General features: G+C 44.0%; 1 protein-coding gene across 5 annotated transcripts; it reads right to left on the bottom strand.

Annotated features, from left to right (window-relative positions):
* Positions 1–3,602: 3,602 nt before the first annotated feature.
* Positions 3,603–15,011, bottom strand: LOC147915362 (uncharacterized). 5 transcript variants are annotated; one of them, XM_087437959.1, is made up of 3 exons: positions 14,835–15,011; positions 13,765–14,076; positions 3,603–6,275 (listed from the first exon to the last, which is right to left on the bottom strand). In XM_087437959.1, the coding sequence occupies exon 3, from the start codon at positions 5,984–5,986 to the stop codon at positions 4,502–4,504; it is 1,485 nt and encodes a 494-aa protein (XP_087294085.1). In that variant the 5' UTR covers positions 5,987–6,275; positions 13,765–14,076; positions 14,835–15,011; the 3' UTR covers positions 3,603–4,501. The 5 variants fall into 5 exon arrangements, with proteins under 5 accessions (XP_087294085.1, XP_087294083.1, XP_087294084.1 ...); XM_087437957.1 differs by having other exon boundaries at positions 3,603–6,261; XM_087437958.1 differs by having other exon boundaries at positions 3,603–6,261; positions 13,765–13,871.

Genomic DNA, 15,011 nt, shown 5'->3' with positions numbered 1-15,011 from the left:
CCAACCTGTGTAATCATCATTGCCAAATTAACTCATCCTGGAAAAAATTAAAAAGCTGGCACACCTGAGCTTTCTTTGAATAGTCATTTTTCCATTAGCTCTCTGCCTGCAGGCCAAGAGGTTTGTTGAGACTCGCCCTGTCCCCCTCCTCCCGCAAGAGTGAAGCTGTGGTATTGTTCAAGCCCAGGTTTACTGAGCCCCAAGGGACTCACTCGCTTCACAGAGATCAGGATCAGCAGCAACTGGACAGTGTTTAGCTCCAGATAAGATCTGGAGAAGCAGGAGGGAAGTTACGTGTGCAAACACGCACACACACACACACACGCTGTCATACACATTCCCTCCAGAGAAATCTCTTTGTCTGGAGTTTCTCCTGAGAGTCAGAGTAAACACAGAAGATAAGAGCTCAGACTCTCCCGCTGCCATCTCCATCCATCCGTCATACCAGTCTCCAGAGAGAATTCCACCCAAATGTGGAGCACAGCCCTGATTTACAGGAGCCGTATCCTTAGGAGTGAAAGATCAGAGTTTCAGATCAACCCTTGCTCAGAAGCTGAGGTCATTCTGTTACAGCCTGAATGATACTTGTTTGGATTTTTAAATCATAAATGTTACTGTCCTATCAGTGGCTAAAATGCTCTTTAATGGAATGTAGACATACATCTTTACCTTCATTCCCACTGTGGGAATGGCCAGCATCTGTCTCCCCTGAACTATTGCGACAGTGCTAATTGCTCTCTCTCCTCCCACCTGGCCCGTCGCATCATCTACACAGTGACACAGGCTGATCTTCCTCCCACATTTCCTTGTCAGTCAGCACCCCCACCCAAATCATGTCGTGTCTCCCTGGTACCAGCCAGACGAAGTCCCAATTCTTGTCCTAGTAGATGGACATATGAGATGTGCCACATGGGGTCCCCATCTTTCACTGTTCTCCCAACACACCCTCTACTCCAACCAAACAGCTGACTCACTCTCCCCTGAACTCCCCAAGCGCATTCCGGTCCCGGGCTTGGGCTCAAACCACCCTCTCTACTGTCTACCTACAATGCTCTTTCTTTCCTCGTTCAACAAATATTTACAGAGTCCCCACTATGTGCTATGAGGCAGGGCTGCACAACAACACAGCTAGTGAGGGAGGCAGACAAGGCATCAGGCAGTTCTAACACAGTGTGAAAAGGGGAGTGGGGTGGGGAACAAGGTTCTGGGGGACGGGGAGGAGTCCATCAACCCACTTACTGAGTGCTTCGCCACAACTGTTGGGTGTAGTTATCCCCTTCCTAGAGAGGAGGAGGCTGGGAGTCAGTGAGCGGCAGAGGTCTACAGGCTGCTAGTGCTCTGCTGCTTCTCATTCCGGGGCTGCCTTTTCCACCAGCCTCCCCAGAGCAGACAGACCTAAGTGGTGGCTCCTGGCAACAGAAGCTCCTACCTTCTGCCTTTCATTGGCAAGCAATGGCACAGGCCCTTGTTCTTTGCAGTGTTTTTAAACTTTATGTGCATGTTGTGTCTTGTCTCCTCAGCTGGCTATGTCCCTGTGGGCAGGGCATAGTTTCACACACGCTGTTTTGTACAGAGTAGGCAGCCAATAAATATCTGCTGCATGAATAAGTGAGTGAATGTACTCCCAGCACCTGGTTATCTCTCCAAAATCACCCATCCAAAAAATAACTTTACAAAACAGAGGTAACTGCTCTTTCCTATTTCACAGGGAGTGCTGAAGAGATTAATTCGTGTCCCTAATGAGACTCAGATCTTCAAATGAAAAACACTAAATCTTGCCGGCTGAAAGAAAATTTTATTAAAAAAAATATATTGGTCTGGCCTGGTGGCACAGTGGTTAAGTTCAGCACATTCTGCTTTGGTGGCCCAGGGTTCATGGGTTCGGATCCCAGGCATGGACCTACACTACTCATCAAGCCATGCTGTGGAGGTGTCCCACATACAAAAGAGAGGAAGATGGGCACAGACATTAGCTCAAGGCCGCTCTTCCTCAAGCAAAAAGAGGAAGATTGGCAACAGATGTTAGCTCAGGGCCAATCTTCCTCACCAAAATAAATAAATAAAAATTTTAAAAATTTCCCTCATAATAGGGACCTTGACTACCCTCCTTTAATAAGCATATCATCTCATTTAAACTCAAAACACAAAGAGTGGAGAGCATAAAATAAGGGGGATGTATTTTTCCTTTTTAAATGTGATTTCTCTTTTTTGCAGTGTCTAGAATGATTTCTGAGCTCTGGGCGGATGCTGCCAAAATCTGAAGAAATATTCAAAGCAACGCTGCGCACTGAGTTGGCCCTTCCTGAAGGTGGGGGGCCCTGCTCCTCCAAGGCTCTGGAGGAGCTTCTACTCAGCAGTTAAGGCTGCTGGGGCTCCACCCAGGCCCCAAGCACCCTCCGGCTTTTGTCTCTGGGAGAAAATGCTGCTGAGCACTGATGAAATCCGCAGGGAGATTAAAAATAATTGAGGGACATGCACAGCTTTGCTGTCCTCACCCTCCCCTCTGGCCATGGGGCTGCCTGCTCCCAGGATGCCCCTCGAAGAGTGGGAGGTGGCCTTCAGGGGACACGTTGGGTTTGGTTGACCACACCCTTCTTTAAGGCTATCTTCCCTCTGTTTGGGGGACACTATGCCTTTCATTTTCCTCCGGTCTCTCTAACTGCTCCTTCTTGCCAGTTTGCCTGTCTCCTCCACCTTCTCCCACTCCCATGCTCACTGTCCTACCTGCCTTCAAGATGGAAAGCAATGTTCTCTTTCCTTCTCTACTCCTCACACTCTGTTGGAGCAACTCATTTATTCCTGTGGAGTCAAATATCCTCTTCCCCCAAGTGGCAACCCCCAAATCTTCACATCCATTTACACACTTGCCCACTGAGATCATAAACTCATTATGGCCCAAGAGTATCTCATTCTTTCTCCCCAACCTGATCCTCTCCATATTTCCCATCTTTATTATTTTTGTGTGTGTGTGAGGAAGATCAGCCCTGAGCTAACATCCGATGCCAATCCTCCTCTTCTTTGCTGAGGAACGTTGGCCCTGGGCTAACATCTGTGCCCATCTTCCTCTACTTTATATGGGACGCTGCCACAGCATGGTTTGACAAGCGGTGCATCAGTGCGTGCCCGGATCTGAACCTGTGAACCCTGGGCTGCCGAAGCTGAGCACACGCACTTAACCACTGGGCCAGCCCCACCATATTTCCCATCTTGATGGGTTGTACCACTGTCTACTCTGCTACCTTTAGAGCCAGAAATCTGGGTGTCATCAAGACACTCCTCTCCTTCTTCTCTACAGCTACAGCTATGTGCTGTCAAGTCTAACCCTTTCTATGCCAACTACCACCGCCTTAGTTCAGCGCCCACCTTCTCTCTCATTAGCCTCCAAGTGGCTTCTCTGTCTCCAATCTCTCACCCCGTCCAACCTCCACATTTTGGCCAAAGGGATATTTCTAAAATGCCAATCTGATTATGTTCTCTCCCTACTTAACTTCCTTCAGTGGAATTTTACTGCCTAAAGCAGTGGTTTCTAAATGTGGTTAATGTTACCACCCAAAGAGTGTCTTTTGCTCGCAGCAAGACAAGCCAACAGTCGAGAGGCAAGGTGATAGGCAAGAAAGGGCTTTATTACAGCTTGCCAGCAAAGTGGAATGTGGGGGACTAACATCCGAAAGAACCATCTCAAAACTACAAAATCTTGAGGCAGGTATATGAGGCAAATGGGCTAAAAGTGGGGGGAGGTTGGAATGTCGACCATCTGTGTGGCAGACCTTGAGACACCATATCATCTCTTTCCTCCATCACCAGTGATGGATACCAATATAAAATTTTCTTCCCAGAGGTCATTATATTCCTGAGGAAAACTTAAAGGACAAAGTTATTGCCTTATAGCAGCAAGGAGGTAGATGCGTAAGCAAGGGCCATTAAACTAACAGAGCATGCATATCTTCCTGGAAACAGGTGCTCAATCATCTAAGCTACATGCAAACTAAAGTATTTCTAAAGGGGACTGGTGAGTCATGGTCATACATAGTCATAACACGGCTTCCTTCTATAAGATGGCTTCTCTTATGCTAACTTTTGACTGGGCTGGTTTTAATTAACTCAGTGGCACCAGCAATTTCCCCCTCTCAGTTATACCCCCGGCATAATCAAACGCTGGTGTAGGAAATAGGGTCGTCGTGTTCAGTCTGGCTACTTCCTGCTGGATCAGGGCGACGTAAGGGGACCATAGCATGGAAGAGAGTCACTCTCTTCTTAAAATGAGCCAGGGGGTTTCTAAGGGGGAGTTGTGGTGCTATTGACCCAGAAACCTTGGTGGTCAATGTAGATATACATTTCATTCCCAATCTAATAACTAAGTATATTGATAGACTTACTAATAATAAGGTGAGGCCCCCCCCCTTTATTATACCCACAAGGATTGATTGCATCCCAGCTGGTATCTGAGAGAAGAGGTTACTAAACCAGTCACCTAGATCTGAAAGAAAAGGGGTTTGATGGTCTATAGTGGATGTATCCAGGTGGCTTGTTCCCTTATTTTACTAATGCTGGTTTCCACTTGAGAAGAAGTATTGATATAGGTGCAGCAGGTGGTGTTAGCCACCATGCATACACCGCCTTGTTCAGCAAGTGTGTAATCCAGAGCTATTCTGTTACCCAAAATCACTTTAGCTAAAGAGTCAAGAGAAGTTTGTGAATTAGCAAGAGAGTTAGCAGTTTCATTAGCTATAATTTCAAGGGTACGGGATAAATTTCGGAGAACGTGTTCGTGGGTAGCTACTCCCCACCAGGGTAGACTATATCCAAAGAAATAAGCATCACCATCAGGAACTCTGCTGGGCAAGTCTTGGTTAACTCTGGTGAACAACTTCAGGGAACTTGTCCAATGTCTCGTTTCTTCATTAGAGTGTAAGCTAAAAGGTATTATTAAAGTACCCAATAGACATTGTCCTGAATCTGCCGGGCTCCATAGGCAGTTGTATGCCCAAGGTATCCCATTACGATTGCATATAAAGACATAACCTTCAGGGGGACAATACATGTGGTCGTTGTCCACACTGATAGCCAGTGCGGCCTTTTCTACCCAATTGTGACCTGGAAAACTCGAGTCTGTGGGCTCTCTTGGGGTAATCTGTATTATAGAGGGGGATGGTCTGGCACTTATAATGAGTTGGGTACCTATGCCAGACTTAATCATGATATCAGGGTTTCCCTTTCGAAACTTTGTGCAGAAATAAAATCCGGCATCCAGGGAGGTAACACTATTGATGCGGATTGAAAAATCCAAATTATTTCTTTTTGTGGTATCTGCAATACTTGTGACCCGAGGGAAATGACCCCCATTAAAGCGGAAGAATAGTTCCCGGCTGGTTTCAGTCTCCCTAAACCACACGATGGGACCCACTGGAAATGAAGAAGTTAAGACACAATGCAAGGTGACAGTGTTACCACGCATAACATAGAGTACCTTTTCTTGTTGAATTATCTGGGGTCCCTTAGTGCCCGAAATGAAGGTCCATAGGTGAGATCTTTTGTTTGAAAGGGACAGTAAGGAGTCCCTTAATTCTTGATGGCCAAATCCATAAGTAGGAATTTCGATCGGGGTGGTTATACACAAGGGAAGTGTATTATTTACTGGAGGGAACATAATATATTTATGATATCCCCTTTTTAAGGGGATGGTGAGGCAGGGAAGGGTTCCCTGTTTTTCTGTGGAAAATTGAGCTATCCTGACACGGTAGATAACTCTTTTGGTTACCGGTCTTTTGGTCCAGTCTGGAGGCAGCTGGGAAAAGTTATATATGGGCCGGACCAAAGGGTCCCCAAGAACGGAAGAGGGCTTGGGATGGCAGATCCAACAGTCTGTGACATTAGTAGAGGATGCAATAGCCTGGGTGATGCGGACGAAAGCATTGTCTTCCCAGGCTAGAGTGATAACAAGGAAAGAAAGTGAGCATAAAAGACTAAGGTTTCTTCTTGAATACATATTTTATCTCTTCAAAGGGTTCAACCTGCCAATTGTCCCTTCTGTCAAGAGATATACTTTCCTGTGTGATTAGAGCCTCTTTTATTCAAGAGTGATGCACCCACAGTTTTACTCCGGCGAGTTTGACAGATGAATGTGTGGTTAGCAGTACATCAAAAGGGCCCATCTATCTAGCTGCCAGTTGGCTTTCAGGTCCTTGTTCCCTCCAGATCTTCAGCAGCACTTGGTCACCAGGACAGAAAGGACGTAAGGGCACATCAGATGGGTAAGCTGACCTGTTAGAAGCAAACTCAAGAATAGAAATTAGTATGGCACTTAAAGATTTAATGTAAGTCACAAGTGTAACATCCTTTATGGCCTCAGGTGACTTGCCTGAAAATGAAGAAACCTGGAAAGGACAGTCATATAAAATTTCAAAGGGGCTTAATTTGAGCCTGCGCTAGAGGGGAAGTTTGTCAAAAATATCAAAAGGTTTTAAAAAACACTGGTCAAATAGGAAACAATGTTTAGTCATCCATTCGATCAAGGTGACAATAGAAACAGTCAAAAAAAAAAAAAACCTCAGTCTTTTTGAACATAGGAAATTATTTTAACAAAACAGGTTTTCTGTCTTCTAGGTAGACTTACTTAAAGGTAAAGAAAAACCTTTTATAAGCTCTTTATCAAGAGCAGACCAAAGGTTCAAGAAAAGTATCTTTTTAAGAAAGAAAACCAAATTCTAATTTTTGTACCAGTTTACTCTTTATATTAAAACTCGTTGATTTAATTAAATTCGTTTTGATCTTAGCCAACTTAACCATGCATAAACTCTTTCCTCAGGGTTCTTCCTCCACAAACCTTTTATAAGTTCTTTTTACATTCAGAATTTGTCCCAAGCCATTTTTTCTTTCTTCCCTCCTAGTACTTTAGGACAAATTTATCTCTCTTAACAAAACAAAAATATTTCTATTATTTATAACTTCTTCACTGAAAACATACATTTTACTTTCCTTGTATACAGACTTTTTAGAAACATATGTTTTCTCACAGAAAATTTTTCAGCATGCACAAAACATGTTTATCAATAAACTTAAGCATCTTTCAGTTTCTCTGAGATAAGAAACCAAAGGCAGACAAAGCTATGCTTAGAAATCAATTTCTAATATTTTACCTTATGTGGAAATGACCTAGATACTCAACAAATTTTTATCATTTAACTTAATTTACTAAAACTCTAAAGTTTCAAGTTACCGAAAATATTTTAGAAGCTATTTTTCAAGCACATATACCATAAAACATAATTATTGTGCCCAAAAACTCTTACCCATTTTCATTTATCTAAATCATTTGTTCCCAACAATTATGTTTAGATTACTCTCAAAAACTTCATGAGACATTGGACAAAATTAGCTGTCATTTTAAGCTACTATTTTGCTGACAAATTTGTAACAGGGATAACATGAGCTTATTTTAAACCCAGGCTGCATGTCTGCATCATATGCATTGCTGATGACTCTGAGGACATGCCTATTTTAGTCAAACCAACAAACTTAAACAAGCTTTTATTTACCAAAGATCATTTTATATTATGTTAACTTGAAAGACATTTGGGTTAGTTTCTATTACATTTAGAAATAATTTATGTAAGTGCTTACTTTAAGCCAATTAAATAGAGCTCTTAATTTTGGCATTACCATCCGTAGGTAAAATATCACACATATGTAACAGACACATATACACAACGACTCCACAGTTATTGTTTTAAAACTTTAGGACAATGTACCACACCTTTAAAAGTCTGCACAAAGCATTTAACAAAGGCCCTCTTTTGAAGTATGCAATTTAACTCTAGACCAATTTACTTTGTAGGGGTGGGAGGGAGCCTTTATTATCTCTTTAGCACCTGATGTTAGCCTCTAGTTTTTATCTCATATGGTGTGGGCTCAGGTGACCCTATTGACTTCCTTTTATTATATTTAATTAACATTGTCTGACCATCTACTTAGAATTAGCCCCAATGGGCTCTGCTTGGGGACAGATGGTGCATTCCTCATTCCAATACACAGAGATGGTCAGATAAACAGACACAGACGGGATCCCAAACAGAACTGATATTCAGACGGACCCTCAAACAGAACAGACAGGTGCACCCAACAGATTCCAGGTAGTCCTACACTATGTCGGTGCCCAGACTCAGACAGGGATACCCCTCCGGGATTTCCCCTGCAAGAGACAGGGAATTCACAGCAGGTCTGGCCGAGGCGACTTACCCTACTCCAGATTGAGCCCGTCGACTCACCAGAAGCAAAAACGAACAAAAAAATCTAGAGTCTGTTTCCTTGCCACAAGAAAAACGTGCCTAGGGCCAGCAGTGCCAGGACAATCTCTAGGGCAAATCACCTAAGCAGCTGCTGGACTGCTTCCCAGGAGGGGCCAAAAATAAAAAACTGGAACACCAGGCTTATGGTAAGGAACACAGCCAGAAAGGCAGCCAGATGAGGAGATGGGAGCTAAAAAGCTCAGATCCACCTCCTTGAAGGGAAAAAGGTAGGGGTTTTTATTTGGGGTTTTAGGTAGCAGAAGGCGAGCATGTGGCCTTGCTAGCTGGTGCCTTCCCACTAGCCTGCATTTGGCCTTGTGAGGCGCTTGCAGGGAAGAGGATGGTGAGATAAGGGAATCTGCTGATGAGTGGCCTTGGTTGTCTGCCTCCATGATAGATGGTGGATTCCAGCACCAAGAAACAGAGGAGTTGGGGTCTGGGAAGCTTCAGTTTCTTGATATTCTCTGGACATCAGTTTTCCTGTAATAAACTTCAAGGACCGGCAATTAGCCGAACCTTTAGTGTGAGCCCAGCATAAGGCCACCTGGGCTTTAATAATTTGTAACTTCTATTGGGGAAGCTCAGGGATACAAAGTTAAAGAAACCGATATTTACATATGAATGTAACTAAAGAAGCAAGGAAAGGGGATGGGTGCTTTTCATTTTAACCCCACTTATGCTGGGTTTAATGTAGGGGAATCAATATCAGGGCCGGTACATTAATAGACCTGAAAGCTTTTAAAAAGTAGAGATTCAGAGGACCCAAGAAAGGCTGAGTCAGGATCTCTAGGGAGTCACAGGCAGTTAGCCCTGCCATGGACCTGATTTTGAAAATGACTTGCCTAAACAATCAGCCCCAAATTTCTTCAAAGGACCTTGGCCCCCCACTCATCCTACTCTTCAGTCATCCGTAATGATTTCATTTCCCTGAAGGTGTACCCATTCTCTGCCCATGCTATTCTGCTATGTAGATGCCCTCTCCAACTGAAGGCTTCCTTACGTCGCCAGGCAAAATCAATTCCATCCTCCTTTGGACCTCCTCTGTACCTTGTAGTCAAGAAAACCCCTACTATATCACTTATCACATTGTATCTATATGGTATTTTTTTAAAAAAGATACCTTTCTCTCCAGCTAGACTAGACTAATTTCCTGAGGAAAGTCTTAAAGAGCTCTGCATCCCTCCACTCCCAGCACAGGGCTGGCACATAATTGTTTCTTAATAAATATGTATTAAATGCATGACTGAATGAAGATGAATATGAGAAAACATATTCTTTCCTCCTATGGAATTTTATAGAGATGGAATAATATGAAGAGCTACAAACAATTTTCACAGTTTCCCCAGTTTTACAATCTCTGAAACCCCAGAAACGTTCCATTTTCTGCCTGAAGTCTAAAATCTCCACATAATCACTACAAGCCTCCTTTTCCCAGGATCCTCAACTAAAACCACCAGGCAGTGGAGGTGGTGGGAGGGAGCCGTCAGCTTGGGAGCAGACAACAAGGGATGGCTTTGTCTGTGAAGATTTTAAAGACAGTAAAAAGCAATTAAAACTCCCTGTGCTTTTCCGTATCACCATGTGCCAGCTATTCCAAACAATATGGGTGACAAAATTCTACTGGTCCCTCTGCCCACCAAGGAATCCTGTCCTCTTGTGATTCTTTTTTTCACTGTCATAAGTGAAGATATGTGGGATCTTTAAACTTTTTCAATTAAAAGAGAGAGAGACCAGAAAAAGCTGTCTATTGATGATCCCATACCACCTCCCCTTTACCATCCTTGGCCTGCGTGGAAAGATCCTTGAGAGAAATGGAGATAAAAGAGCGAGGCAGTCATCTAAATATAATATTTTTTATTTCCTCTTCTCTTAGGGGCTCACACCAATGAAATAAAAGATTTCTAGGCCATTTCTGCAATGTCTGTATATCCTTAACTAAAATACACAATTCCGTTAGAATGCGCGATGTAGTTCTGGGTAAAGGGATGTGATAAGCACACATCTAATTTCGTTCCCTCCTGAAATGCTAAAAACAAAATAAAAACAAAACCCGCACAGGGACAGGGAGAATGAGAGAGAAGACAAAATGAAACTTTGGAAGCTGGAAAACAGATGGAGCAGTGGTGAGTGACTTAGCCTACCCGAGAAAGCCGAATGCTAAACAAACGGGGAAGACTGACAACAACCTGATTTACACCTCAGAATCCTTAGAAGACTCAGGAATGGCAGCCCCAGGTATCTCAGGAACCAGGGGTACAGGAGGTGTGACTTTCATCCTAGGAAGGACTATGGTGGAAGCTGTTTGAGAAGCAGTTAAATCCATGGGTTCCCTCCCCAACTCCATGACTGCCCCTCCCCCACTGCAGCAGGAGGTGGGGGCTCTGTTCTCAGGGGAAGGTAAAGGAGAGGTTTACAAGGCACCAGGCACAGTTGAAGAGGAGGTGAGGAGAGTATTGAGGGGAGGATGGCGTGAGTGTTTACACCCTGAAGAATGAGGCAGTTAAATCTTCCCCGGCTCCAAGCTTCCAGATGCTGGCAGCCAGGCTCTCACCTCCCAGCGATGCCGGCCCTGATATCAGTTCCCCTATATTAAACCCAGCATAAATGGGGTTAAAACCAAAAGCACTCATCCTCTTTCCCTGTTTGTTTCTCTAAGTTACATTCACATGTAGATATTGGTTGTTATACAAATTGTTAAAAGCCCAGGTGGCCTCAAGCTGGGCTCACACTGATGTTTTGGCTAATTACCAGTTCTTGAGGTTTATTACAGGGAAACTGATATCAAGAAGCTAAAGCTTCTCAGACATCAACTCCTTGGCTTCCTGGTGCTGGAATCCACCACCCACTAGGGAGATGAGACGTTGAAGGACGCCCACCTGCGATTCCCTTATCCGCCATCCTCCTCCCTGCCAGCAGCCTCAGAAGGCCAAATGCAGGCTGGTGGGAAAGTGCTGACCAGCAAGGCCACAGGCTCCCCCTCCCTACAAGCAGCCACATTCCTCACAACCTTTAAAACCTCTTGCCTCCCAACTTTCGGGAAGATGGGACAAATTTGAGAGCTCTCATCTCCCGGCTGACGTCACCCGAAATAAAAACTCTTTCCTTGCCATAAACCTGGGGTTCTAGTTTTATTTGGCCCTTCTTGTGTGGCAGGTAAAGAACCTGGGAATGTGTCCAGTAACATCAGCAAGACCCTGGGCTATCCTGTGCGTGTGCATGTGTGCATGTGTGTGTGCGGTGTGTACGCTCAAGGGCATGCATGCATAACCTGAGCAGCCCAAAAGAAAGACCTAAAGATATGGACTTAGCAGGTCCCCATCAAAGGGCCCGTCCAGATCACTAAAATGTTGTCTTCAGTCAACAAGCCCTATCCATGCTCTCAGACGTCCCAATCGGGCGCTTAGTCCCCGTTCTTAATTGTGAGCAGGCCACCAAGGGTTAACAGACATTTGAGGAAAGCCTTGACAAGAAAGAGACCAAAACGAAGAAGAGGTGGGTCGTGAGGGAGATGGAGGGTGGGGGGGAAGCAACTTAGAGGAGCTAGGACACCGCAGGAAGAAGATGACTTCCAGAACCCACTCTGGCATTAAGAAGGGGAACTGACCGCCCCCCAGCCAGGGCCTCAAAACTGGGTCAAGACAGCATTTTTTTAAAAATGATATTGCAGAGATATAGAGAGAAGAGGGTGTATTTATGAAAGAAGAATGGGATGATATTAAAAAGGTACGTTCAGAGAATTAAAAACGTTATTGGAAATTAAGCTTTTCAGAAATTAAAAGTTTAAGATAAAATTCAAATCTCCCAGAGCAAAAAGATAAAATGCCAGGGAACCGGAGATCCAGCGTAGGAGAGAGGTGAAGGGAAGCCCACAAGACAGTGAAGGGAGACCCCAGGGCGCACAGGGCAACCAGACCAGAGAGCTTTCGTGAAGATGAAATTGATAGGATGTTAGATGAAAATGAACATTTTGGGAAGGGATCTAGACAGCAGAGAGTTTGAGATTGAATTAGTCACAGCCACACACAAGTAAAAAGATAGTTGTTAATTTGAGGAAAAACTAATGGCGAGGCAGGAAAGAAAGATAATGGCTCAGGCTCTGCTCTGAGCAGCTGATACTCCCACCAGCATCAATACTGAAACTGAGGTGCAATTTAACTGTACTGGGAGGATGGGGAGGAGGAGGGGCAGGTAAATGTGTGGGAGGGGGCTGAGGCAGGAACAAGAGCTAAATCCTCATCTTCCATAGAAAAAGAAAAATAACTAACACCTTAACATGAAAAATAAAGCAATAGCAACACAAGCTTGTTAATTGGAGATATCGAGGTAAATACCAAAAGAATCAACTAGAATGTAGCTGACACTAGGGAAAGAGAAACTGGGGAGAAGAGACATGGGGAAGGTAATCTAGGACTATTTTTTGTTTAAATTGATAATTTAGTTGACTTCTAAAAATGATACATAGATTTGACAAAAAGTAAAACAAAGAAATATGGGATTTATTTGCAAGAGGAAAAAATGTTCTATTCTAAACTAAAGCAACTTATTAATGCAAAGGTTAGACAATTTTTTAAAGTCAAAAAATAGAATCCTCTGGCTAACATGATATCAGGCTCACAAGAGTGAGTCGAATTCTTCAACTTAAACAGGAGGAATTATTCAACTTCTGTAAGAAGTTCATGACTTTTTTTTTAAATAATTTTATTTATTTATTTATTTTTTCCCCCAAAGCCCCAGTAGATAGTTGTACATCATAGCTGCACATCCTTCTAGTTGCCGTATGTGGGATGCAGCCTCAGCATGGCCAGAGAAGCGGTGCGTCGGTGCGCGCCCGGGATCCGAACCCGGGCCGCCAGCAGCTGAGCGCGCGCACTTAACCACTAAGCCATGGCACCGGCCCATGACACATTTTTGAAAGAATGATAATTACATGAACTATCTGTAGAAATGCAAGTCTTGTATAAATGAAGCATACTTTCTGTCAATGCTTTTTACAGAACTGAAGGTCATTTTTGTAAAGGCCATTTTTTTCATATTTCAGTACATACATAAAATTAAATAGCCCTTAGAAATTTTTAACCTTATAAGAAAACTTCCCCCAAATTTCAGAATCAAAGAGTTAGAAGGGCCAGATCCTTTGAACTGTGAGTCTCCCAGCCAGGATTTGGGATATTTCGAGCCGTTGACCAAGCTTTCTTTGAGGAACCTTGGAGCAAGTTAATCAGCCATGACACGAACCATATGGAACAAAAGCCTTTCTTTTTTTCCTTTAGATGAACAGATTATCCTCAAGACTTACATGTTAAACTGGGTTTTGGATTTGTGGTCTCCCATCCTCATGACTCGCATTCCTCTTAGCTCAGAAATGTGGTCAAATCTACCCGACACAGCCATATTGTTACTATCTGTCCCTTCTGTACATTGCAGTCACTCCCCTCTGAAGGGCCTCCCTCCTCCCCCTCCACACCCCACAGACACATACCTGGCATCTGGCTCTGTTTCCCAGACCAGCTGCTCCCAGAACAAGATCGAGAAACTCTGCACGATGGTCTTCTTCCTTCTCCCTTAAACCCAAGGCTGCCTCCTGAACTGTAAGAACACAGTGCCAGATCTGGAGTCCATCTGTCTTTCCACATCCAGATCTGATTTCTTAGGACTTAAAGCCCCTCCACAGATTTGTAAGGCTACTTGAGTCTCTGAACATTAGCATTCCATATGTGAGTCCAAGGGCCAAGTGTTCTTGTTTTCAGGTAAGTTTCATCATTTGATGACAAGATCTCTGTTCTCTACAGACCTATGTAAGTGATAAATTCTTAAAGAATACCCAAGAGACACAAGGAGAGAAATAACCAAAGAACTCCACTTTTTTTTTACCATAGAAAATGATGGAAGAAGCGATGGCCAAGGGATGGAAAAAGCTATCAAGAGCAGTGCTGAATTCCTGGGGAATTTGCACTTTGGAAAAGAGATCAGTTCCACTGGAGATCACATGGAAGGCAGAGGGGACAATAAAGGTTGCTCTCAGCCCAAACACACTAGAGTCTTGGAAACGCATTCCTTCCTGGCTGTCAGAGGTGAGAGTGGAGCTGAGGGCGAGGGGCTGACCTCTGAGTCAGGCGGCAGGGCCTGGCTGGCTTGTGCTGTGTTCTGGAGTGGATTAATCATGGACTCAGCCAAAACAGGCAGCTCCAAGAGGAGGTGAGGTAGGGTAGAAACCCCTGCTGGACAGAATTGACCAGCTTGGAGGTTTCTTAGCAATGCTGAGCCGCGTGTCACTGTTATAAGAGGTTCGATGGATTCCATCAGAGAAGTGAAAAGGAACTTTCTAACTCAAACGAATGGACTGAGTGCACACTATAGGGAAGGGTAAAGGCGAAAGTTAGCAAATAGATATGGAGAATACAGGAAGTAGCTATATCCAAAGAAACATCAGACTGGGTACTTATCCAAATAAGTCAATAAAAAGAGGAAATAACCTCAGATCAATCAAAAAAGAGAAATATCAGATCGATCAAGAGAGAGAGAGAGACAGACATCAGACCGGGTACTTACAACATCCACGCCCTTACACCAGGGAGAGTCCCTTTAACTGACACAGCTAGGCGGGAGTGCTGATCGAAAGAGGTCCTGGGCAAGGCGTCCCCCCCACAGGCAAGACTCTGATCAGGCCCCAGTTTCCAGCAGCTTATATAGTATGAGTAATTTCCAGAGTAAGCATTTGGTGTTCTC

The sequence above is a fragment of the Ceratotherium simum genome, chromosome 13 (genome assembly GCF_057802395.1).
Source record: "Ceratotherium simum simum isolate JZ-2026a chromosome 13, ASM5780239v1, whole genome shotgun sequence".
NCBI lineage: Eukaryota > Metazoa > Chordata > Mammalia > Perissodactyla > Rhinocerotidae > Ceratotherium > Ceratotherium simum.
Note: the sequence above shows the minus strand (reverse complement) of the source record. Positions and strands in the feature narration are given on the sequence as shown.